Below are 26132 nucleotides of genomic sequence, written 5' to 3'. Positions count from 1 at the left end.
TTTGGGCTCACGAGGGAGCGTGCCTTTTGGGCTTTAAAGAACGTGGAAATGGACTGCTTTGGTTAGGAATAAGATCCAATTTTTTTTTTTGCCGGATTGGCCTTCTTTTGGGATGGTCTAATTATATATATTTGTCCTCAAATTGTTATCTTTTAATTTTTCCTTAATTAACCGCATCCGGCGTAAGTTATGTAATTTTTTGAATAGGCATAGATTCGCGAAAATATTATTATTTTTGACTTTACTAGGTTTCGAACCCAGAACCTCGGGGTAATTTCGGTCACATTTTTAAGCGAAGGGAAAAAAAAAATTAAAGACCAGCGAATTGAGGGGAAAAAATTAAAGACCAGTTTGTATGAAGGGCAATCGTGCAAACTGTCCAATAAGATCAACGTTTAGGCAAGAAACTTCACTGGATATCCTCCTTAAGAATTGGTATTTAATTCAGGAAAAGGACACAAATGGCCAAGCGGTGAAACTATTGATACCCGGTGGCCCAAGAATTTTAAAAGTCATTTTTTAACTTTTTAAAAATAATTCCATTTTCTAGCCATTTTTCAACTAAATAAACTATATCATTTTTGTATATATATCACTATTGTATATGTACAGAAAACGTATTATACGTATAGAAACTGTATCATTGTTGTATAGAAGACTTATCACTACTGTTTATGTATAGAAAAAATGTATCACACGTATAGAAATTGTATCATTATCGTATAGAATATGTATCCCGAAAGTATATGTATATAAATATATCATTGTTGTATAATTTGTGTGCAATAAATGTATAATCAACATATAACTGTTATTTAATAATTGTGTAATTAATGTATACTTACTAATTATAAACATATTATACATATTTGGGGATATTTCTTGAAGGCTCAATTAACGTATAATTACTAATTATACACATATTGTACATGTTTTGGGATATTTTTTGAAGGCGCAATATGATTTTTTTTTTTTTGTTGATCTTAGTAAAGTCGCCACAAATAGTCCTGTTTTTTTTGTAGCGAGCCTTTTATTGATGACCTTTCGATCTTTTGTGGCGATAAAAGTCGCCACAAATAGTCTTGTTCTTTTGTAGCGAACCTTTTGTGGCTACTAAAGAAAAAGTAAAAGTCTGATTTTTTTTTATTTTTTTTTTTTTTGGTAGTGTGGGCTAGGCGGCTAAGCGCTCGATGAATAGTATGAGCCGAATTGATATTAGAGTATTAAGCCCAAAATGGAGCCTTTTTGGGATTTTCTTTTGGACAGGTGGCTTTACCATGTCTTTTATTTTGCTCCTTGTTAAAAAAATCACTGCAGATCCAAATATTCGTTAGAATATTTGCTTCATCTTCTTTAGATGTGTTGTAAAAGATTGAAGAATCATTACTTATTTGAAGTTGGTTTAGGTTTGATTTGATTGAATAAAATTGAAAATTATTATTGTTGGGTTTTCTAGAACTTGATTATTAATTAGTTCCAACAAATGTCACTTTCTATATTTAACACTCTTTAATTCAAACATCCCACATGAACCCAGCTCCTCTCTAGTACTTCATCCATCCATTTTGTCCAGTACATTGCTAGTTTTATGACACATGTCCATTTAATGATCCAAGGGTCACTATTAATTTAACTAAAATAACTCCTTAAACCATGGTAAGACCCAATTACTTACGGATGATTACCAACTACCGATAAATATTGCATTAGGTTTATTTTAGATTGGAAAGAGATTATCTTACCATGATTAGAATTCACTCAGGAGAGAAATAATGATAAATTTACTTCACTGTCGTTCTTTGTTGGCAACCAAAAAGGAAAAATAAACTCATTTCATGGACTTTTTGAAAACTTTTGTCATGGTTTAAGCCTCCAAAAAATGGCTAAACATCCCTCTTTCCCCTCCCAAATCACAAGCCCACGGAGGCCAAATATTGTTTTCATAGATTGTTTCAGTAATATTCTTGAACTCATCTTTTCATATATTTATCATCTTAACTGGTTAAATCAAAAAAAGAGTAAAAAAAATCATCTTAACTCGTACAGCTCTTAAAAATTCTTGAACTTCTGTCATGGTCTATGTGGGCTGGTATAGTGCCATTAATGTGGTCCAATACTGCCGAGCAGGATGCCCTAATCTTTGATATAATATTTTCAGATTGCTTGTGATTTGGGGAGGGAAAAGAGGGATGTTTAGCCATTTTTTGAGGTTTAAACCATGACAAAAGTTTCAAAAAAAGTCCATGAAAAGAGTTTATTTTTCCTTTTTGGTTCCCAACAAAGAACGAGAGAGAAGTAAATCTACCATTGTTTCTCTCTTGAGTGAATTCTAATCATGATAAGACAATCTCTCTCCAATCTAAAATAAACCTCTAGCAATATTTTTGGGTGGTTGGTAATCATCCGTAAGTAATTGGATCTTAACCATGGTTTAAGGGGTTATTTTAATTAAATTAATAGTGACCCTTGGATCATTAAATGGACAGGTGTCATAAAATTAGCAATGTGCTGGACGAAATGGATGGATGAAGTACTGGAGAGGAGTTGAGTTCATCCCGCATCATATGATTAAGATCACAAGCCTTAAAAAAAGAATTAAAATATTATACACATCTTTAATTAAATAGCATAAAATTAATATATATATTTTAAATTTCATGACTAATCAAATTAAAGACGCATAACAATGAAATGTCGGAAGTAAAGGTCATTTGTCATTTATTTAATAATTCTGTATCCACATACGATGTCATGATTATTAAAATGAAAAGAAAAAAAGTAACTTTGTAAAACAACATGACAAAAAGAACATATGGACCGAGTACTAGGAATTAGGAAAAGATCAGATATATCTAATCACTTTTATATATATATACATATTTTTTTTAAAAATTTCATGACTAATCAAATTAAAGACGCATAAGTATAACAATGAAATGGGGGAAGTATCTTATAAAGGTCATTTGTCATTTATTTGATAATTCTGTATCTACGTACGATGTCATGATTATTAAAATGAAAAGACAAAAGTAACTTTGTAAAACAACATGACAAAAAGAACATATGGGCCGAGTACTAGGAAAAGATCAGATATATGTAAATCTATACGTGCTTATATCTTTCAGCAAAGCAGTCAAACCAGTGTAAGATGATCCTCCCTCTTCAACAGCCTTCTTAGCCATTTCCTTGTACTCTTTGGCTCTGTTTCTGAATTCCTTTGCTTCATCCACCATTACTCTCCTTATTGCTTTAGCTATTTCTTCTCTTTTCACTCCTTCACAAGCTGTTGCCTGCCATTGCACTGAACCAACACCAACCCCATTTCTCAAAACTTCAGTCACCAACTTTTCATTAAAAAATTGCTCAGCAAACAAAGGCCACGTCACCATTGGCACCCCTGCTGATATTCCTTCTAGCGTCGAATTCCATCCACAATGAGTAATGAAAGCTCCTACAGCTTGGTGATCAAGAATTAGCAATTGGGGTGCCCATCCTCTTATTATTAATCCTTTTTCTTTCGTTCTTTCCTCGAATCCTTCAGGCAGCCACTCTTCGTTGTCTGTTCTAACAGCCCAAATGAAATCGTGTCCAGAAACTTCAAGTCCCATAGCAAGTTCTTGCATTTGGGATGCAGTGAAAATTGCAACACTTCCAAAGCAAATGTAAACGATGGAACTTGATGTCTTTGAATCAAGCCATTTCAAGCACTCGTGTTTATCAATAGAGGATTTCTTCCCTATTTCAACTTTATCTTCGATGTCCCTGTTGCACAATGAAAGCGGGCCAATATCCCAAGATTTTCTACCCAGAACCTTGGTATAATGTTCAACATAATCTGGTTCAAGTTCATAGAAGCTGTTGAAGATAATTCCATAACTCTTCAAAACTGACTCTCTGACTGTTTTAAATATGTGGAATATACTTGTCTCTTCCTCCATTCGATCAAATGGAGACAATTCTGATCCACTCAGTTTGATTTGGTGAGGCAAATTTGGTACAACAAAAGCTTCAGAATCAGAGGAGACATTCTTAAAAGGCTTATGACTCCTGATGCTTTCCGCAACACAAAGGGCAAAGTAACTTGTGCCATGAAAAAGCAATCTTGGAATGTTAAATTTGGCAGCAGAATCAGTAGTCCAAGGGAATAACATATCAGAAACAAGACAATTGGGGCGTAATTCTTCAACAAGCTGCTCGAATGGTTCTTGCATCATAGCTGTAGCTTTATAAAAATTGAAGATCAAGTCAGGTGAAGGGACGAGATCAAGGCGCTCGCACCCTTCAGGCAAACTGTTCTCCACAGCTTGGAATTTGATCAAACGGATGTCGATTTCGAGATCCAGATGCTTGTTTCTTTGAATAGCTTTGATGAAAACCGATTCATTGAGAGGGGTGGTGATTATGGTGGCCTTGATACCTTGTGAAACAACGAGCTTGGCCATGTCAAGTGTAGGAATCATGTGGCCATGAGCAATCAAGGGAAAGAAGGAAAAATGGAGTTGATGCATATCTTAAATTTTGTGGAAGAAACAAAGCTGCTAGCTGAAGGATTGCAAGAGTTTCTAGTGCATCATATGAGACTTATTATAGACTTGTTGCAGCTGTATAAGACTGACTTTACCTTCGAAAAAGTATCACTTTTGTGGAAGGAGAGTGCATCAGCTTACACAATAGATTGACTGAACAGGGAAAGACAATTAATCAACAACAATAACAATATACAGTATAATTCCATCAGGTGGGTGTGGACAGGGTAGAGTGTATCAAGATCTTACCCCTACTTAGTGAAGATTGGGAGGCTGTTTCCCGTAAGACTCTCGCCTCAAGAAGAGATGCAAAGACAGCATTAATAATAGGCAGATGGAAAAACAATTAATCGAGAAGGCAAATTATGGTGGGGCCTGGTGGAGTACTGTACTATACACACCCATAGATAGCTGCAAATGTCATTGAAATTTTAAACAACATGACAAACTCGCTGCTTTACACACAGTCGCTTCACATTTCAAATTGTCGGCCACTCTGAGAGCTCCATTGTTGTGTCCCTACTGCAACAGTGCAAGTAACCCTATTTCACCAAATTTCTCATTGAATAATCGCGCTGAGCTAAGTCACAATTGCAACTCAGTGCAAATGTCTTCCATTGTTGAATTCCATGCACAATGTGTCTCCCACAGTTCCTTAAGATTTCAAATCTGCAGTTAAATCTTAACTGGATCAAGACCATACCATTGAAATAAAGTTCCCACCTGTGCTATTGTAATGTAGAGAAAAAAGTTTACCCACGCTATGTTTACACCAAATCACTACCATTGTCAAGTGATAAGTTGATGTAAAGTGTATGAAAAAAGAAAAAAAGTATCACATATTTATTGTTAGATGAAAATGTTGTGTGGGTGTGTTTTATTAATGATATATATATATACGGAGAATACTGATTCATGGTGCACGCAGCTCATGCAAACTTGTTTACTTAGCTTGTTCATATGAAAAACTAACCTAATCTTTTGATAATTAATACTCCCTCCATTCCAATTTATGTGATTATGTTTGATTGGACACAAAAGTTTTAGAATGAAAGAAGTTTTTTAAAAACTTATGATGTAAAACAAGCCAAGATATTTGTGTCGGGCGACTTATTACAACTTAATTGAACGATCGCGAACTAAACTGAAAGATCTGGCTTCTCTTAATTTTGCAGCCTTCACAGAAAAAGTCTCCGGTCTTTCGGAAGAGTCCAACAATTTTGGAGACATCTTCAGACTTCAATCAATCAAGTAGTGTTAATATTCAATTTTGATTTTATATATTATTCACATTCCTAGTTCCGTTTACGTGAAGTTGTTTGACGAGGACATCCATGAGCAGTACGCTGCTTCACTCTGGAGCACCTAGTCAAGCGTCTCTTGTAGTGTCGTGAGGATTCATGCAGAAATTGACAGTAAAACCACTGCTTCTTTCTTTTACTTTCCATCAACGATCGTGGCTTGGCCGGCTCTTAGGTGAAGCTAATGAAGCAGCTGCTCTGCCGGTTTGCCCCCAGTTTTGGAGGGCCCCATTTTTAGTAATGGTAGGTTTATAAGTTTTTTTAAAAAAATATTAAGCACTACCAAGTAGAAAATTAATCTTTTTCACGTAAAAGAAAAGATAAATTTTTAACTGTGAATAAAGTAATTATTGACAATAATTGTTTTGATTGTGAATAGCGTGTTAATTCTAACTCTTAAATTATTGTCACGTACGAAAAGTCGTATTGAAAGTATTGAAGCAATAACATTTTAAACTCCACCTATAAGAGAAGCTTTTATTGAACTTAGTAATTGTTAGTTAGGAACCAAAAAATAAAAGTAAAGCTAATTGTTTAGCAACATACGCATTTGGTAATTTTGAATTTTTATTTGGTATGATGTATTATTTCTTAATAATCCCGTTAGCAAAAGTTTACAACAAAAAAATTGAAGTGTATGGAAATATTTTTGATTTGCTATTTGGTGGTAAAAAATTGAGATCACTAGTGACAAGAATTTTAAAATATTGCCTTATCCTTGATGTTTTATAAAAGAGAGTAGTCACTCACTCACTCACCCCGATATTGATGGTCTAGACTTATTTTATGAATTTAAAATGTTAAGAGAAATCGTAGAAATAGAAGATAAATTCTAATCGATATACTAAATCAAATAAAAAGCAAAATTCTTTTTCAAATGCGTATATGATAATGTTAATAATTCTATAATAGTTGGCTCAGTAGAAAGATGTTTTTCAAAATTAAAATTGATAAAACAATCCCTAAGTTCAATAATGTCTCACGAAAGATTAAATGGATTAACTATATTATCGATTGAAAAAGAATTTTTAGAATGAGTCGAGTATAAGAAATATATTACTAATATATTTGCATCTCCAAAAACTAAAAGAATAGGCTTTAAAGTTAAAATCAAAATATATATTAAAGATTTTTTTTTTATTTAAGGCCTCCCATTAAGTTATGGCTTTAGGCCCCAAATATGCTTCAGCTGCCCCTGGAATCTGGATCGTGGCATTAGAGTTGCAATATGGAGTAAGTAGTAGTACTCATGGTACGTACATCATATCAGTGTATATATGGAACTTCATTATAGACTTGTTGAAGGTGTGTAAGACTGGATTTTCCATCAAGAAAAGTTTTGCAATCATTTCTGTGGAAACGAAGTACATCATCTTACACGATTGATTGACTGAAAAGTGAAAAACAAGGAACGGAAAGACAATCAATCGAGACGGCAAATGGTGGGAGTGGAATACTATAAAACATAACAAGGCTCACTGGCCTTTCACAATCGCTTCACATTTCAAATTGTCGCCCACTCTTTTGCTCCATTGCTATTCTCACCACTTAAATTGACCGAATTTCTCATTATATTGAATAATCACAACCAGAAACATAAGTTTTTTCCACTGCAAATCAGTGTGAAATTTGTCTTATAAAATATGATTTTTTCACCTCATTTCTGTTGAATGAGCTCACTGGAAAAATAAATGGTGGAAACAAGTTCCCATTAAAATGCTGAAAAACTTTCTAATTTTTCCGTATGAAAATACCGATTCAATCAAAATATATGTGATAATAGCCACTGAATATTTTTCAATGGAAAAAAATAGTGATTATCTAGTAGTGAATTAAGCATACAGAGTTGGATTTTTACTATAAAGAGTCAAAATATGAAGAGTAAACAGATGAGGAAGTTAAGGATATTCAAAATATACAGAAAAGTATATAACTACATACAAATAACCTCATTTTTATAGTTATTTAATTACACAATGTATTTTTACAGCGAAGGAACCCCTTAGACAAGGACGGCTTCATAGGGCTGAGCCAAGTCACCGTTGCAACTCCAGCCTACCGTTCTCGGTATCCAAGTAGCCAAAATTGCCCTTACTGTATATGCTTCACGGTTATGGCAACTGGGTTAAAAGAATGGCTTTGAAGGTGCGCGATCTTGAACTTTTGACCTCACTTGTCTATGGACAAAACTTCAAAGTTTAACAAATTTTGCCCTTTGACCTTGAAGATTTGCTCATGCGCAAGCAGAAGTCAAATGATCAGGACCCCCATTTTCAAGGTCATGAGTGAGGGTAATTTTCTAACATGGCAGTGTAAATATATCTCCACAAGTTTTTCTTATTTCCATTTTACATAAGCCGTGCATATAGTTACAAATGTGTGGCCATTATATACATCCTTAAAATTTGTACTAATAATAGCAAACTATGCCCATGCGATGTACGGGGCCCAACATAATTAATTTGGTTACTCAATTTAGTTAGTCTTTATGGTTTGTATATTTTGCAAAGGATACTGCGATTCTCCTTAGTGAGTCTCCATATTTTTTTTTCTTTTCCTCTTATTTTTCCCCTTAATTTCTCAATTGTTGTTAAAATTTATCTTATTTTGGTTATATCCGCCTCTTTTTATATTTAGTAAGTTGACAATTTAAATATCTTACATGTCAAGTTTATAATCACAAGATTCAAAGAATATTTTATTATATTATACACATTTTTAATTTAGAACAACAAGATTTGAAAGTCTATCTTTATTTCTTAAATTCTGTGTCTAGTCAAACGTAGACACTTAAATTGAGACAGAGGGAGTATATGCTAAATGAAGGAAATGAAAGGACAATTAAGACACTGCTGACCCGTGGGAGCTTAAAAAATAAACACACAAGAGGTAGAATTAATGTTCAACTTCTGAAATGTACACATGTTAGTCCCTGCTTAGAGTACAATTTCAGTTATTTTTTGTAAAACTTATTGTTGCTATGTTTGTCCACCTTGCCGTTTATATATAATAAGAAAAATATAGAATAGAAAAATACAGAATAGAAAAATAGACATATATTTTTAGTAATGTGGCCAAGTAATATGAGACGAAGGGAGTACTTCATTTATTAATTCTTAAAGAAAGTGACAAGTCAAGTATAGTAATGTGGCCAAATAATATGGGACGAAGGGAATACCTCATTTATTAATTCTTAAAGAATGTGAAAAGTCAAGTAATGTGGCCAAGTAATATGGGACGAGGGAGTACTTCATTTATCAATTTTTAAAGAACGTGAAAAATCAAAAGTGAAAAAGTAAAAGTGCACGGAAAAAATAAGGAGAATTAAAATTGAAGTGCATACATGTATATTATGAGAAGAGAATAAATATTCAGCAAGAACGTGAAAAGTGAATCATTAAAAGTGCACTGAGAAAATAAATATGTGTCGGAAAATTAAAATTGAAGTGCATACATGTATACATGAGAAGAGAATAAATATTGACATATGTCCACATGGGATTTGTTAATTCTTAAAGAACGTGAAAGGTGAAAAGTGAACAAGTAAAAGTGTACGGAAGAAATAAATTTGTGTAGGAGAATTAAAATTGAACTGCATACGTTTATACATGAGAAGAGAATAAATATTCAGCAAGAACGTGAAAAGTCAAAAGTGAACAAGTGAAAGTGCACGAAGGAAATAAATGTGTCGGAGAATTAAAATTGAAGTGCATACGTCTATACATGAGAAGAAAATAAATATTAAGTACTGTGACATATGTTCACGTGGGATAAAAAGATAGTTGTTTAAAGTGTACAAATAATATAGCTTTTGGTACAAACATTCATTGTGTGTACAATTTATAAAGTTTTTGATATAAGTAGTCAATGATGTGTTAATCTCTCTTCCACACTTATAAGTATAACTAGTCTCACGAGGCCCGTGCTAAGCCCGGACCCAAACTCAAGATATAAAAATTTAAATTTTAATTAAATATATATAATATATAATACACCTTATTACTATCTAATAATTAAGATTTCAAATAAATATATTTTTAATATATAAAATCAAAACTTTCATTTCACTCTTTTAACACTTTTAATGAAATTATTTACTTCAAATTAGATGTGGAGCCATAATTTGAAGTTTAGTGAACTTTTAAGACAAATAAAGAATTTAATTAACCAATGCGCTACCGAATCCGATCAAACATATTGCCTACACTCTAACTCCGCCCTGCGTCAAACTCATTTTGTGTTTATCTTGAACTCATTTAAGATTTTAATAATGTATTTTTATTTTCACTCGTATTAGACAAACTCAATTTTCATCTTCTAGAATCATCTAACACAACAAATATTTTCAATAACTCTAAATTAATACTACAACATTTATAACCTTAGTTTTGAGTATATACACATATTAACCTAATGATCAGTATATACACATATTAGCCTAATGATCTTACAAAATATTAATAAACAATAATTAAAGTACATTAATAAAGTAAAAGATTTTAAAATTATGCTTAGAAATAATTTTAGGACATATCTTTATAAGCACATATGAGCTCACTAAGAAGCAAAATATCGGAGGTTAAATAAAAGATATAATAAAACCTAATAAATGTTCCAGTTGTAAAAAGAAAATTTGGCTCCAAAGTTGTGTTAATTTTACCTGAACATATAAGGGCAAATAATAAATTCCTTGCGTTCCAAAATATTTCTCGTGTTTCGTTTTTCGAAAGACAATTTAATTAATCTTCTTTAGATTAATTTAATATTTTAAAATTAAAATTTAGATATTCAAAAAGTGTATGAAAAATACTATAAATTTTAATTCTCCTTCGATACAGTGAATTTTCTTGAGTAATATTGGTTAATATTTATGCAATTTGACCCTACGCGACATTCAAATGGAGGAGTAAAAATTAGTTTAATAAAGGAGCAAAAAGTAAATTCACAAAAAAAAAACTACATTATCAATATAAACCAATCCAAAAGCCCACGTGGGAAGTCTTAGGAAAGAGAAATTTAAAGGGGAAAAACAACAGTGAAGTATGCAACGTTAAGGTTTAATTAATTAAAAAATAAAAAATAAAAGTTATTCTCCTGTGGGTCCCTTTGAGTTGTTAGGACGACAAATTCTTTGAATCCTTGCTTATATATATTAGTAATAGTAATAATAGAAATATACGTGTAATTCTCGACTGCTTATATATATTAGTAATAATAGAAATATACGTGTAATTCTCGACAAAAGAAGCAAAAACATCACGTAACGGAAAAGCACGCTTGTAGAGCAAACGTGGTCAGAAATGAATGACAGGAATTGGTAGACCCAGAATATGACCTAATTTTGAATAGTTCTATTCATTTTCAAGGAAACGCGAAACTTCTTTGAAGTTTATAGTCAATACATTGTTGGTCGACTTATGACAACTTAAATAAATGATCCAATTAAACTGAAAGATCTGGCGTCTCATAATTTGGCAGCTTTCACAAATATCTTCGGTCTTTTGAATGAGTCCAAGTGTCCAACTACTGCGGAAATATTTCAATCAATCAAGTGGTGTTATTCAATTTTGATTTTATTAGTTATTCACGTTCCAAATTCAGTTTCTGTGAAGGAATTGACTACAATAGGAAAACATTGACCAGCAGTAGCTACTCGTCTTTGGAACAATCAGTGAAGACTGAAGAGTCTCTTTTTATGTCATAAAGAGATTATTTCATGCAGAAATGGACAATAAAACCACTGCTTCTTTCTTTTACTTACCAGCACGATCGTGGCATTAAAATTTGCAATATAAGGAGTAGTTTGTTTTACTAGCATGGTACATACATCTAGAGCTGTCAATATATGGCGCTACCAACCCAATCCTTTATTTAAGTAGGGTTGCCATACATTTCTTTACCATATAAAAGTGAAAAAATTTTACCTCCTTCAAAGTTATATTTCGGCTTAAAGGTTGGTTTACTTTGGCGAAAAAAAAAAAAATTTCGGCTTTTTAAAAATAATAAATTAATTAATTTTAAAAAAAATATAAGTAAATTAAATAAACAAAAAGATAATATGTAATGAGAAAAAAGAATGTACTTACTACTAAGTAGTAATTAGAAACTGGAATAATAATTTTTAATCTTAGAATTTATATTATGTTTAATTTCTTTTGAATGTGATCTGAATTGGTGATTAAAAATAATAATTTATATTTGTTATTTTGAATTCTTTTCTTCTATGATATGGATTTGCGCAAGATTGGATGGTCGAAGATTCTATTTTGCAAAAGTTTCATGTTCAAATCAGACACAAATTCTCTTAAAAATGTTATTTCGGAAGACGAAAAAAAACTTAAAATATCATTTGCCTCTTCTAAATTTTAAGCTACCCGCTTACAAAAGGGCTACCGCCATTTTCTGCGCTTCTTCAATTAAAAGGCCACTTGCCCTAACCCATTTAACTTTTCCCCTTTAGAAATTTGGTCATTGAAATAGCCCATTTTGACACCTCTACATACATCATCTTCGTGTAAATCAATATGCAGCGCGACGAAAGTATAATGCTGATAATCAAGATATCTGGTACGTTGAAAATATCAGTAATGTTGAATTTCGGGATAACTGATACGATGATTTCGATCTCATCTTGGGCAGAAATATTCTTTTTAATTCATTAATCATTAATATTAGAGGAAGAGACAAAAAGTAATGCTCAAATTAGTACACAGAAAACGTACAAAAACAGAGCATGGAAGCCATACATATTTTTTTTCCAATCACTACTTAATGAATCGTATGAACTTATATCTGCCAGCAAAGTAGTCAGTCCAGTGTAAGATGATCCTCCTTCTTCAATTGCTTGTCTTGCCATTTCCTTATACGCTCTAGCTCTGTTTCTAAATCCCTCTGCTTCTTCACTCACCATTACTCTCTTTATCGCCTTCGCGATTGCTTCTTTTTCCACTCCTTCACTGGCTGATCTCTTCCATTGCACCGAACCGACGCCAGACCCAGTTCTCATAACCTGAGTCACCAACTTTTCATTGAAAAATTGCTCAGCAAACACTGGCCACGTCACCATCGGCACCCCTGCCGATATTCCTTCAAGCGTCGAATTCCATCCACAGTGAGTCACAAAAGCTCCCACAGATTCGTGATCAAGAATCAGCACTTGTGGGGCCCATCCTCTTATAATTAATCCTTTTTCTTTCGTTCTTTCCTCGAATCCTTCAGGCAACCAATCTTCGTTATCTGTTCTAACAGCCCAAATGAAATCCAGTCCAGAAGCTTCGAGTCCCAAAGCAAGTTCTCTCATCTGAGTTACAGTAAAATTTGCGACGCTTCCAAAACAAACGTAAACAATCGAACTAGGTTTCTTCGAATCAAGCCAGTCCAAACACTCGTGTTTGTCAATAGAGGATTTCTTCCCTCTTTCAGCTTTATCTTCAACGTCCCTGTTGCACAACGAAAGCGGGCCAATAGCCCAAGATTTTCTACCCATAACCTTGGTATAATGTTCGACATAATCAGGTTCAAGCTCATAGAAACTATTGAAGATAACTCCATAGCTCTTCAAATCCGATTCCCTGACTTCTTTTAGCACACGAGACATAACTGACTCTTCATCCGATTGCTCAAACGGAGACACCTCAGTTCTAGTCAGCTTGATTTCATGAGGTAAATTCGGTACAACAAAAGTTTCAGAATCAGATGAGACATTCTTGAAAGGCTTATTACGCCTCATACTGTCTCCAACACAAAGGGCAAAGTAGTTTGTACCATGGAAAACAATTCTTGGAATGTTAAATTTAGCTGCAGTATCGGTTGTCCAAGGAAGGAACATATCAGAAACAAGACAATCAGGGCGACATTCTTGAATTAGCTGCTCTAATGGTTCTTGCATCATAGCTGCAGCTTTGAAGAAGTTGGGAAGATGGGCATCAGTAGGGATGAGATCAAGTCGCTCGCAATCTTCAGGCAAGTCATTCTCCAAAGCTGGGAATTTTATCAAACGGATATCGATTTCGATACCCAAATGTTTGTTTCTTTGAATTGCTTTGGAGAAAACGGATTCATTGAGAGGGGTAGTGATTATAGTGGCCTTAACACCACGAGAAGCGATGAGCTTGGCCATGTCAAGTGTAGGAATCATGTGGCCTTGAGCCATCATGGGAAAGAGGAAAAAATGGAGCTGACCCATTTTGTGAAAATGTTTGAAAGAAAAAAAAAGTGTAGTAGCTGAAAAACTGAAATAGAAATAAAGTGCGGTTTTTTCAGTTCTTGTCCGATGATTAATTGCATTAGAGTCTCACTTTTTATATACGTGGAATTCTTTCTGACTTTCGCTGAAGCTGCAAAAGAGTGTCTTGGCCTTGAAGAAAATTTCCTTTTTTTCTAGTAAGTAAATTATTTAGGTTTAAGTAGAGTTTCTACGTAAGCACTCGCGTGATTGATTTAACCGGGAAAGTCAACCTCCAAGAGAAAGTGGAAAATCTGTATTTTTTGTCACACAATTGATATTAATAGCATGAAATTTCTTTTTGTTTTATAAGTTGGAGAACAAAAAGTTTTTATTTTAAGGTATAAGATTTGGATTTACTAATTTGTGCGACAAAAGAAACCTTACACAATTAGTAGGCCAGTCAACCCATCGTTTCAAAACCATTTTTAAATCGGCGTTTGCCAACATACGTTTTGGGAACCACTTGCTTTCAAAAACCCAAATCATCCAAAAAGCGTGATTTGAGGTTTAAACTACGATTTTAATTTTTTAAAATATAAAATTTAACCCATAACTTTATATTTTATAAAAAAAGATCCATAAGTTGGTAGATATTTTTAACAATTACCCCTATCAATCATTTACCAATCTTATTAACTTTCACCAATCTTTATTTATGTCTACCAACCTTTAATTTATGTGAGAAGATTATATTAAAGAGTAATTACATTACTATTCATGTTAAATTTTCGTTTTTATTGAATTAAAGTTTGATTAATTGATGTTGCATTTTTTAGTGCCTCAGTAGTGTACTAATTTTGTTATAGACTATGATTTGCTCATTTGGTAAGATTATATAAAAATTAAGAATATTTTGATAATTTTCACAATTTATGAAGTTTTTATATTTATAAAAAAAAATATAATTTAAAATGTTCAAATTGTATGTCCAATGGTTTCAAACCATGTCCAAACGGGCCTTCGTAGATATGTAATGAAGTTTTCGAGAGAGTGGAGGGGCCCTTGGTGTCGAGATCCCCAATTTCTTGAGATGCAACTTACAGAACAGGGCATTGTAATAAGACCAAGTACAGATGCAGGTGACATATGCTCTTCCGTCACAACTCACAAATCATGACAGACCCGATTTTGCAATTTCTTCATTTTTAAGACCACTGTTTTATTCAAAGACGAAAACATTGTTTAAAGTTCACTTAGATTGTGACATTGGATACTGGTATCAGTTGTATGTACCATGTACCAGTCATCTAGAAGAAGCATTTTGTTTATTAGTTGCTAACTTATAAGATTGTAGGGCATGCTTTAATAAGGATTTACATCCCCCGCGGTCATGGCGCTATTTCAAAGTGTGTATTATTCAAATGTTAACCCAAAAGCAAGAATGATCATGGTTTTCCCTAGTTTAAAAAAAAAAACTTATAGTACTAGAGGAACAAATAACTACTACGCGGTGGAGCATTTGACAGTGTATACCGGCCAACTTGACACTCTTGTAATTTAACTGCGCTTTCACTATTAATTAAGTCGGCTACGTTATGAAAATCCTCTAGAACAAGTGATGAACATTTACACTGCAAAAAAGAGATCTATGTTACAATTATAAACATTTCATGATTTTTTACATGGGATATCTGTATCAGAATTGGCTCTCTCCAATTGTAAGATTGTGAATGACTATGCTTCAGAAGGTTATGGCATATTGGTAGGAATAATAAGATTTCAAGTTCAAAGTAGATTGAGGTCAAAATAATAGGTGATTTCTTTTCATCTTTTCAAAATTTTAGTAGACATAATTACCCGTACCTATTTAATGGAAGATAGCAAATACCTCATGAAATTAATCAAGATGCAATTAAATTAGTTCGATATAAAAAAAGACATTTTTGTTGTGACTGCCTTAACCAATATTTAAGATGGCTTAGACTCAAATGGGCATATGGCAATACACGGACTATTAAACGGCTAACATCCTATTACAAGAACTAGTATAGTGTGTTAATAACTTACAAATTTTATACGAAAAGAATAAATTATGTGAAATAACAATAAATGTTAAAATGATGCAACATCCACTTAAATGACATAATAATATTATTACACTGACTTAGTTGCTGAATTACCGGTAATTATAATAAGGATTTAAAATTTTCCTTGAGTTCTTTGATATGATAAAATTATAATCTTAAATAATATATTCCTTCTTCTCTAAGGTTAGATACATTTTGAGAAAATGAAAATAAATATATTTATCTTAAAAAATAATACTTTGTGTAAGTATTAGATGTCTTACCAATAATAATTTGACCAACGATTTTCACATTATGATAGAATTTATGTAATTGATTATTTCATCAAAGTATAAAACTTAACTTCTGGATATAAAGATATTATTTGTTTGTTTATTCGTATATACACTGTGATATCTCTAAATATTTGTTTCTTGAAAATTTAATCTATTAAATCCTGAAATTTAAATATTCATATAATTAGAATCTTGATAAAAACAATAATGGGTTAGTGCACAATACATCAGATTAATAACATGAACAAAAACATAAAAGTTGAGAGTGTTATATTATTCACGTCAAACATCAAAAAAGAAGTTCAATTAAAGAAACATGTCTTGGTTAAAATATTTCTTTTATTTTTTTCTCTCGGGTTGGTTCTTATTTTTATTTTTTTCTTTTGATATGTATATGTCTATTCTTAACACGGTGAAGAAATTTGTTCATTGTAACCTATGGTGCATAGAATTCTTGTTTGTTCATTCAAAGTACATCAAAATCATAGGTAAGTTAAGTTGACATCTTGGTCCACTTATTTACACCCTCTTTATCACATTCATCCTAGATCAAATAAAATTTTAGGCTACCCTAAACTTCGAATCTTGAACCTCGATGGACTCTGCCAATATACAACTTTAAGAATTCAAATGTTCACCTTTTGCTTGGATGATTTTTCAAAATTATGAAAAAATAAAATAAGAGATTTATAGTCATTTCAAAGCTTCAAGTATTAGTCGTAGTTACAATCTTAAATAAAATGCTTGTCGCTTAATTCATCTTTTAAATTAGATGTATCGTGTTAATTCTGATTTCTCGAAATTTATACTTAAAATTAAATCAAAGCTCTTAAAATTTTAAGGAAAAAAAAACAAACATGCATTGGTGATGTGCCAAACCGAAGAACAAAATAATTCTAGAATATTAAGATTTCCTTTTTTCTTACATGAATACCAAAAGCAAGAAATTCTTTTTAGAAAGAGAAAATCCAAGTTTTGTTCATCATAAAATAAAAAAGATAAAAGTGAAAGAGCATGGAACATCAATTTATTCACCGAATTGATTTATGCCATAATTTTTAGGTAATTATGTATTGGTAATGTTTTTTTTTCTAAAAATAGATTACAGTAACAATTATATACCTAAGAGGCTAGAATTAACTAAAAATCTTATGCTGTCAAAATAACGCAAAAAAGAATAAAGAAGAAAAGCATTTGGCATATGTATATCCAACTATAAAATGTAAATATATGACAATAAATACACAACCAACTATAGGTTTTATTATGGAAACTTGTCGATTTGGAATTTACTCAGTGCGACTTTACACTTCTAAAAAGATCTATCATTAAAATTATCCAAAAAATAAAAGCAACAGTTAGAATGAGTATATTGGATTAGGGGAGAGAGTGTAAAGATTGAACTTATTATAAGATGAAGTATGATACCTTAACCAAGATAAATTACTAAGAAATAACTCATTAAAAACCCAAGATTACAAAGATTGCAATAAGAGGAAAAAGGGTAACTATTAGCTTAAATTATAGTTAAATAGAAAAAATTATTTTTTACCTGTCCGCCCACCATTTTCTTTTTCCGGTCTCCAATTCTCCTTGATTTGTTCCTCAATCAGTAAATATACTGTAGCATTAACTTTGTGGCATGATTCAACCAAATCACTGAAAAAATATGTATAAGCTAAAATAAATAAAAAATAATCAAATAATCAATCAATAAAAAGACAAAAATATGAAGGAATCAAATCGAAGCAGAAGCTTTATAACCTGTAAAACAAAAAGGCATAAATACAAGCCAACGTTCGGAATGTTTTTAAAAAACTAAACTATGCGAAGATATAAAACTGTATAAAAGTTAATGAAGCAAAAATAAGAAAAGAAGACAACTCAACAAAAAGCACTATCCTAGAGGTGTATATACTACAAATATCTAATAAAAAATAACATAGTGATCTGCGAAACCCTAAACAATAATCGCCATCAATTAATATGGAGATATAGGGATACCTTAAAATTCCATGACCTTTCTAATCCTTGTTCTAATAAAAAAACTGCAAAGAGATTAACGGCAATAGCGTAGGCTCCTGAATCTACAGAATTACTAGAAGAAGTACGATGATCGGATGTGGCAGAAAACATAGACTCGCTATTTATTCTTTTATGGAATCAACCATACAACTATAACCTAATGTAAATTATTTAAATAAGGTAACAATGAAAAAGAATACACTACAAAAAATACACTACAAAAAAACTCTAACCTTTTCTGCCTTCGAGCTAGGTAGCAAGGTAGACGGAATCAGCTGGCTGGAGCAACATAATTTGTGACATGAATCAACCAATCTATGAAAAAATAAAAAAACAGTCAGATCATTAATTAAACATCTATCCACCATATACAATATTAACGCATGTAAATTATAAAAAAATTGTATAATTGAAAAAGAACACTATTTAAAAAATAAAAAAAAATAAAAAGAAGAAGAAGCTATGATCATAGTCTTAAGGAGGTTTTCTTTCTCTATTATTTCACCCATTGATAAAAATTCTTTTATAGATTTACAGATGCACTTTTCTAACTCTAATAGGATTTTATTTGCAGATGCACTTTTCTAACCCTAATAAGATTTTATTTGCCACCAAAATATGAAAATAGTACTCAATAACAATTCTATTCCTTAAAATAATATATGGAAATAACAAAAAAAATTACCTTCAGTCCTTCACGTTGTATTAGCACGCCTAGCTTTACCTTATTTCTTTATTTACACAAACTTGCTAACAAAATCATAGGAATAGGAGTCTTGGATGGAAAGTAATTGAAAGCAATTTTTCCTTTTGTTTTTCTTTTTTTTAATGTAAAATTTTGAAATTATATAAATGGAATGTCAAAGTGGCATATTTTTAGTTGAATTCAAAATACCAAAAATATAAGTGCACGTTGATTTTTTACAGTTTTTTTTTTTTTTTGGGACTTCAATAGTTTATATGATACCTAAACGAAAGGCTAAATGTTAGGAAAAATCTTAAGTTACATGGAAATTATTCTGAAAAAGGTGTTACATGAAAATTATTCTGAAAAAGGTCACGAACCACTTTCTAGAATTTAATAACCAAGATTTAGATGGTTTTGATGTCCTAAATATTAGGTGAATAATAAATGTCTATTTTAAATAAATATAATTTTTATTTTGAAAGGACTCTATCAGTGTTAGGTGAAATATCGATAATTAAATAATAATTTGAAGAAAAAGTAAATGATCATTTTGGTATGTAAAATTTTTAGTCCTTTTAAGAAGAAAAAGTTCAACATTTCTAAAGCCTTTCACACTTTTAATAGAATACAAATTTACGGCTAAACATTTAGTTTGGACGTAACACTTGCGAAGGAGGTGACCACTCCAAAAAAAAAAATCTCACTATCGAGCTAGAATTGCAATGAATTGAATCTATATATGGCTTAAGAAAAATTGCTCTTACCCATAACATTAAAGAAATACTGATTCAGACTTCAGGTACGGCATTTTTGGATTATTTTTTTTATTTCGTTTCACTATGTATGCAAATTTATCTTTTTTCCATTTAGATTAAATCCAACTACGATTTCTTTGTCATGGGACCCCCCTTACATTAGGCCTTACATGGAAGTCATTAACTTTGGACTTGAAAAGTACTCATTTATTCATGCATTTATAAGATACCTTAGGTGGAATGACCACACTAGAGAAAGTCCCCAAACTAGTAATAAGTTGGCATCGGAAAGTTGCATTTAAATCGCACCATTTGATGCTTTCATGGATTGATTTCAATCAAAATATGGATGAGTGGATGACAAAACAACGAAATCAAATAATACTAGAAAGGATTGAAATTCTTGAATCTTCATTGAAGAGTTCGGCAACAAATTGAAGGAAATACGTACAATAGTCATTGCTGGTGCACGCAGCCCAACAAAAACGTGCCTCCAGAAAATGTCATGGACACCCGAAACTAGGCTGATAACTAGATTTTTCATTTTTCTACAGAAGATTCCCATTGGTGTATTATCTGTTTCATTTTGTGTGGCCTTTTCTTCCCAAATCAGTTTTAAAATATTATTTTTTAATATTTGAGAATAGGTAAATTTTGAAACTATCAATTATTTTAACGTACGCTAGTATTCTCACGACGATTTCATGTGTTTTTATGTTTTACCGATATCCTAGAAAATGGGTAAAAAGAACATTTATAACAAATTATGTGAAGCTGTTTTCTAGGAGATCAGTAAAAATATAACACATCATAATGAAAACATGAGTGAACGATAAATAATGCACCAGAAATCTTTATGAAGTTATGTATACCTCTCTAAATTATAATTGATTAAAGGAAATCACTCCTTATAAATAAAAACTTTAAAGTTAAATTTAAAATATAGAAAGGAGACAGAATGTGATATAAACAGGGTAGTTCAAGTGGAGGCTAGTTTGCCTTTGCTTTAGGCCTTAAAATTTTTAGGGCCCCAAAAAATTTTCATAAAATAAATTTTATGATTTTGTTTTTGCTTAGAAAATATTGAAGTTTGTAGGAAAAAATTATAAAGAAAGGAAGAACGATTGCATATTTTTTTTTAACCGTAATTGTTTTGTAGAATTTTGAATTAAATTATCCAAATCTCCATATTAATAACTAATATTTTATACAACACAGATAATATATTACAAAGACATGTCAAATATCTTATTCAATTAAATTAACTCTTACCAATATAAACAATAATATTACTATAAGTAAAATACGACACTATAAACAACAAGTACAAAAAAATGATTTCTCTTGTGGTTTACGGTCACTTCCTTTATTTTGCATTTTTTGTAACAAAACTTGTTTTAATGATAAAACTTATCTAACATTTCAAAGTTGTCATTTGGTGGCATTAATTATTGAATACTAAATTTTGGGACAATTTTTTTTTTTAATAATATAACTTTAGACCAGAAATATTCTACCTATAATCCTACATTACTCATCTCCGCACCATCATTCACGAGATACATTTATTTTATTTTCGTTTAAAGTACACAATTTGCTATTACTCTAAACATATTAAATTTTGAGATGTAATTTTTTTCCACTTATGTATCATTATTTTTAGTATCAAAAGTTGTTAATAATTTTATCATAAGTAAATACAATTTAGTACCTAAAAAAAAATCACGAAATATATTCACCGAAAAATCACAGAAAGACACTAAAGTCATAACCTAAGACAAAGAACCGTCTCATCTTTCTCTTTACCGAAGAACCGAACAATGTCAAAAAAGTTGAATCCATGAAGCATCGGCTATGGAGAAAATCACCAGCCACCATTAGAACACACTTGCATACAAACACAGGTCAATGAAATTCATACATAAGCAAGAGTAAAAATCAAAACCAGTAGTGAAGAAATAGGATTCGTAGATGGCCATGGCGATGAAATCTACCTGGATCAAGAGAAATACTGATCGTATTTTAGAGCAAGGTGGAAAGCCAAACTAATACGTATTGTTCACTTTTAACGCAAAGAGACACGAAAGCATAAATGGATAAGACGTTGTGTACTCAGGTGGAATGCCCTTGATTATTTATTGACACGAGTAAATGACTAAAAGGTCCTTGATTGCAATTTTATTCACTTAGAAGCAGCCATGTCGAAACTAGGCTTTTATTATATATAAAATACAATTTAGTACCTAAGAAATAAAACATTATCTGGTCATACATGAAGACCATATAATTTTTATATTTGAACATGATTTATTATTTATTCATAAGTCTAAAAAATTATCAAACTAAAAATTTATTATCTCATATTACATGGAAGAAGTGATGTTTATATTAATAAAAATATAGGCCAATTACAAATCCGGACACATGTTTTATTTTTACCCAAAAAAAGATTTACCCGTCGATTAATACTTATAATTTCTTGTGGTTTGTGTTGTTTTTGAAATATAATTTACTTATTTTCATAGGCTGATTTGTCTTATGAATCCAAATCAAATTAAAGCTAAAAACCAAACACATCGATCGATACTTATAAGTTCTTGTGGTTTGTTTAGATTTTGAAATATAATTTAATTATTTTCATAGGCTGATTTGTCTTATGAATCCAAATTAAATTAAAGCTAAAAATCAAACATATTGTTAGAAAGTTGAACAAAATATTGTTCCAATCGCCAATCTAGTAGGAGTTTGATAAATTCATGGGTATTAACAAAAAGATCAATACATTAAATATTGTCTTTCAACTACTAATGGCCCTTGAATTATGGAGAAAATTTAGGAGAAAAGAGTCAAGGATAAACAATAATTTGTACCCGTGACTGTTTATTAATAAAATATATATGATTCTTCATATTTTATTTAAAAAATGCCACAAGAGGGTATTTTGGAATGTTATTGAAAGATATCATATAAATAAGCGTGGTAACAAAAAGTTTAAAAAAGGGTTTTAGGTAAGTTGCGAATATTCAAAACCATAAGCGAAAAGTGGAACAAGTTATAAGGCTAAACTCGAAAGTGTCTCTCAAATTATCCCTTAAAAAAAATTAAGGTCTCCTACTGAAAATTGATTTTAGACCCCTAATTAATTTTATTGAGCCTCCATTGAACATATATGGATAGTGACAACATTACTTTTGAACACTTAGGCACAAATTTGATTTTGAAGGACAAAAATTAAAGACCAGCACAAAATAAGGGCAAAAGTGCAAATGACCCCTTAATTTATTTAGTCTAAGCAAATAAAATGAGTTTTAGGAGTGGAGTGGAGGAGTTAATGGGTTACAAAAAGCACTAATCAAGCCCTTTTAAGTCGGAGAAAATCCTGCATCAGAATAAAAACAAAAACTATACCGGCAAGAAAGAATCTATGACAACTGTAAAAACAAAAACTATACAAGCAAGAAAGAATCTATGACAACTGTGAAAATGGAGAAAAATATACAAATAAAATGTGATATGGTGCTCTAATCTTTGCAACAAAGGATAAGGCAAGGAACTATAATAAAAAACACCATACTCAGTATATCCTTGATTAGATCTAGGGTAAGCCTCATCTTTGTACAATAAGATTTTACTAAATGGAGTAATACAAAAATCAAACAGTTGATTCAGTAGATGTTGATCATATTTGCAAAATTTGACAAGCAAAGACATTTATCTTGTAAGAATATCAAGGTAAAAAGCCGTATCAGATCTAGATCTGATTTAGGGGAATCATTAATCAAAAAATAGATCTTAGGAAAAAACAAACAAAAATAAAACGTTAGTAGTAGGAAAACATTAAATTGATTTAGCATCATTGATGCTCATTTTCACAAACACTTGGTGTGCGTGGTATACCAATTGTGCGAGAAATGTAAGAAGGCACAAATTATTTTATATACTACTGCCTTAAAGGTTCTCTAGAACATAAGAGGATTGCTAAACTAGAAGTTGGAACAAATTGTGTATGTGGACGTCGTGATCCATTTTTGAGTACTAAATTGGAATTCTCTATATGTCAATGTAATGTTATAGACATTCATTACGTGATAGTTCAACATTATTGATTGCATGTTCGATATGAGCGACTCATTTTACTTAAAGACAATTGGTTACAGGTAATTTAATTGATTGTAATAATTTAGTTTACTTTTTCTTATATTATCAACTCACTATTTTTTTTTTTACTGAGCGAAATCATGATCCCTCTTCTCGAGCGTACAAGAGCGCAAATCATTCCGTGCAATGTAACCCGCACTTTACCAACTCACTATTATTTCAAAAAGAACTAACTATAACTTTTATGTACATAGATAATAAAAATATTTACACTATTGAAGCATAAAAGTGAAGCCTAATCAGATGTTTAAGACGTATCGTTAAGGTTTCCAGTCCCAAAAACAACAAACATAAACATGTCATTTCCATGTTCCAACAGACTAACCAACTGAACTACTGAAAGCAATTCTCTTAACCATTCCTTTGTTTTTAATAAGCTAGGGGATGCATTTTGTAACTCTAGCTCTGATTTTGCTGTACAATTTCAAGCAAGTGTGTATTAAAAAGTGAAGTGGACTATTACTTAGTTCCCTTTTGCCTTTTGTTTTTGGCTGCCACTTATTTCTTCCAGATTTTTCATTTATGAGTCAGCTCCATTTTTTCTTCTTTCCCATGATGGCTCATGGCCACATGATTCCTACGCTTGACATGGCCAAGCTCGTTGCTTTACGTGGTGTTAAGGCAACCATAATCATCACTCCTCTCAATGAATCAGTTTTCTCCGAATCTATTCAAAGAAACAAGCATTTGGGAATCGAAATTGACATCCGTTTGATCAAATTCCCGAAAGGTTGAAAACGGCTTGCCTGAAGAATGTGAGCGCCTCGATCTCATCCCTTCCGATGACTTTCTCTTGAACTTCTTCAAGGCTATAGCTATGATGCAAGAACCACTAGAGCAGCTTATTGAAGAATGCCGCCCGAATTGTCTTGTTTCTGATTTGTTCTTTCCTTGGACAGTTTACACTGCAGCCAAATTTAACATTCCAAGATTGGCTATTCATGGCACAAGCTTCTTTGCCCTTTGTGTCAGCGAGAGCATCAGGCTTCATAAGCCTTTCAAGAATGTGTCGTCTGATTCTGAAACTTTGTTGTACCAAACACACCAAATCAAGCTGACTAGATCACAATTGTCACCGTTTGATCCTATAGAGGAAGAGAAAAATATACCCCTGATGGTAAAAGCAGTCAGGGAATCAAGCTTGAAGGGCTATGGAATTATCTTCAACAGCTTCTATGAGCTTGAACCAGATTATGCTGAATACTACACTAAGGTTCTAGGAAGAAAAGCCTGGACCATTGGCCCGCTTTCGTTGTGCAACAGGGACATTGAAGATAAAGCTGAAAGAGGGAAGAAATCCTCTATTGACAAACACAAGTGCATGAAATGGCTTGATTCAAAAAAATCCAGTTCCGTCACATTTGTTTCGGGAGCATAGCAAATTTCACTACATTACAAATGCAAGAACTAGCTAAGGGAATTGAAGCTTCTGGACAAAAATTCATTTGGGTTGTTAGAACAGACAACGAAGAGTGGCTGCTTGAAGGGTTTGAGGAAAGAATGAAAGAAAAAGGTTTAATCATAAAAGGATGGGCACCCCAAGTATTAATTCTTGATCACGAAGCTGTGGGAGCGTTTGTTACACATTGTGGATGGAATTCGACACTGGAAGGAATATCAGCAGGGGTGCCAATGGTGACGTGGCCTGTGTTTGCGGAGCAATTTTTCAATGAAAAGTTGGTGACCGAGGTTTTGAGAACTGGGGTTGAGGTTGGTTCCGTGAAATGGCAGAAAACGTGTAGCGAGGGAGTGAAAAGAGAAGCAATAGCTAAGGCAACAAAGAGAGTAATGGGTGGTGAAGAAGCAGAAGGATTCAGAAGCAGAGCTAAAGCGTACAAAGATATGGCAAGGAAGGCTGTTGTAAGAGGAGGATCATCTTACTCAGATTTAACTACTTTGCTGCAAGATATAAGTACATATAGTTCCACAAGTGACTAGCAATTTATCCCTACAAGTAGAATTTTTCATTTTAAATATTTTTCAAATTAAGATTAATAATGTAATAGATTGAAGAATGAAAAACATATAAGAAAACTGCATAAAGACGGACTCGTTTCTTACACTATGAGTAGTAACACAGAAGGTCACGCAATTATGGATAATGATCTCCCAAAGTCATTTTTTTTTTTTTTACAACAAAATCACCCAAC

General features: G+C 32.0%; 2 protein-coding genes and 1 pseudogene across 2 annotated transcripts; 1 reads left to right on the top strand and 2 right to left on the bottom strand.

Moving 5' to 3' along the window:
* Positions 1-2946: 2946 nt before the first annotated feature.
* On the bottom strand, positions 2947-5369 carry LOC132064870 (scopoletin glucosyltransferase-like). Its single transcript, XM_059458020.1, has 2 exons — positions 4776-5369; positions 2947-4679 (listed from the first exon to the last, which is right to left on the bottom strand). The coding sequence occupies exon 2, from the start codon at positions 4506-4508 to the stop codon at positions 3087-3089; it is 1422 nt and encodes a 473-aa protein (XP_059314003.1). The 5' UTR covers positions 4509-4679; positions 4776-5369; the 3' UTR covers positions 2947-3086.
* Positions 5370-12458: 7089 nt separating this feature from the next.
* On the bottom strand, positions 12459-14193 carry LOC132064869 (scopoletin glucosyltransferase). Its single transcript, XM_059458019.1, has one exon. The coding sequence runs from the start codon at positions 14010-14012 to the stop codon at positions 12525-12527; it is 1488 nt and encodes a 495-aa protein (XP_059314002.1). The 5' UTR covers positions 14013-14193; the 3' UTR covers positions 12459-12524.
* A 10145-nt stretch (positions 14194-24338) lies between these two features.
* On the top strand, positions 24339-25920 carry LOC132062822 (scopoletin glucosyltransferase-like; annotated as a pseudogene).
* Positions 25921-26132: the final 212 nt, after the last annotated feature.

This window comes from Lycium ferocissimum, chromosome 7 (assembly GCF_029784015.1).
Source record: "Lycium ferocissimum isolate CSIRO_LF1 chromosome 7, AGI_CSIRO_Lferr_CH_V1, whole genome shotgun sequence".
In the NCBI taxonomy this organism is placed as follows: Eukaryota; Viridiplantae; Streptophyta; class Magnoliopsida; order Solanales; family Solanaceae; genus Lycium; species Lycium ferocissimum.
The sequence above is the reverse complement of the archived record's forward strand: the minus strand, read 5'-3'. Positions and strand labels throughout refer to the sequence as shown.

Bases quoted from the DNA above. Each gene is read 5' to 3' on its own strand.
- LOC132064870 (XM_059458020.1), bottom strand. From the start codon at position 4,508: ATGCATCAACTCCATTTTTCCTTCTTTCCCTTGATTGCTCATGGCCAC.
- LOC132064869 (XM_059458019.1), bottom strand. From the start codon at position 14,012: ATGGGTCAGCTCCATTTTTTCCTCTTTCCCATGATGGCTCAAGGCCAC.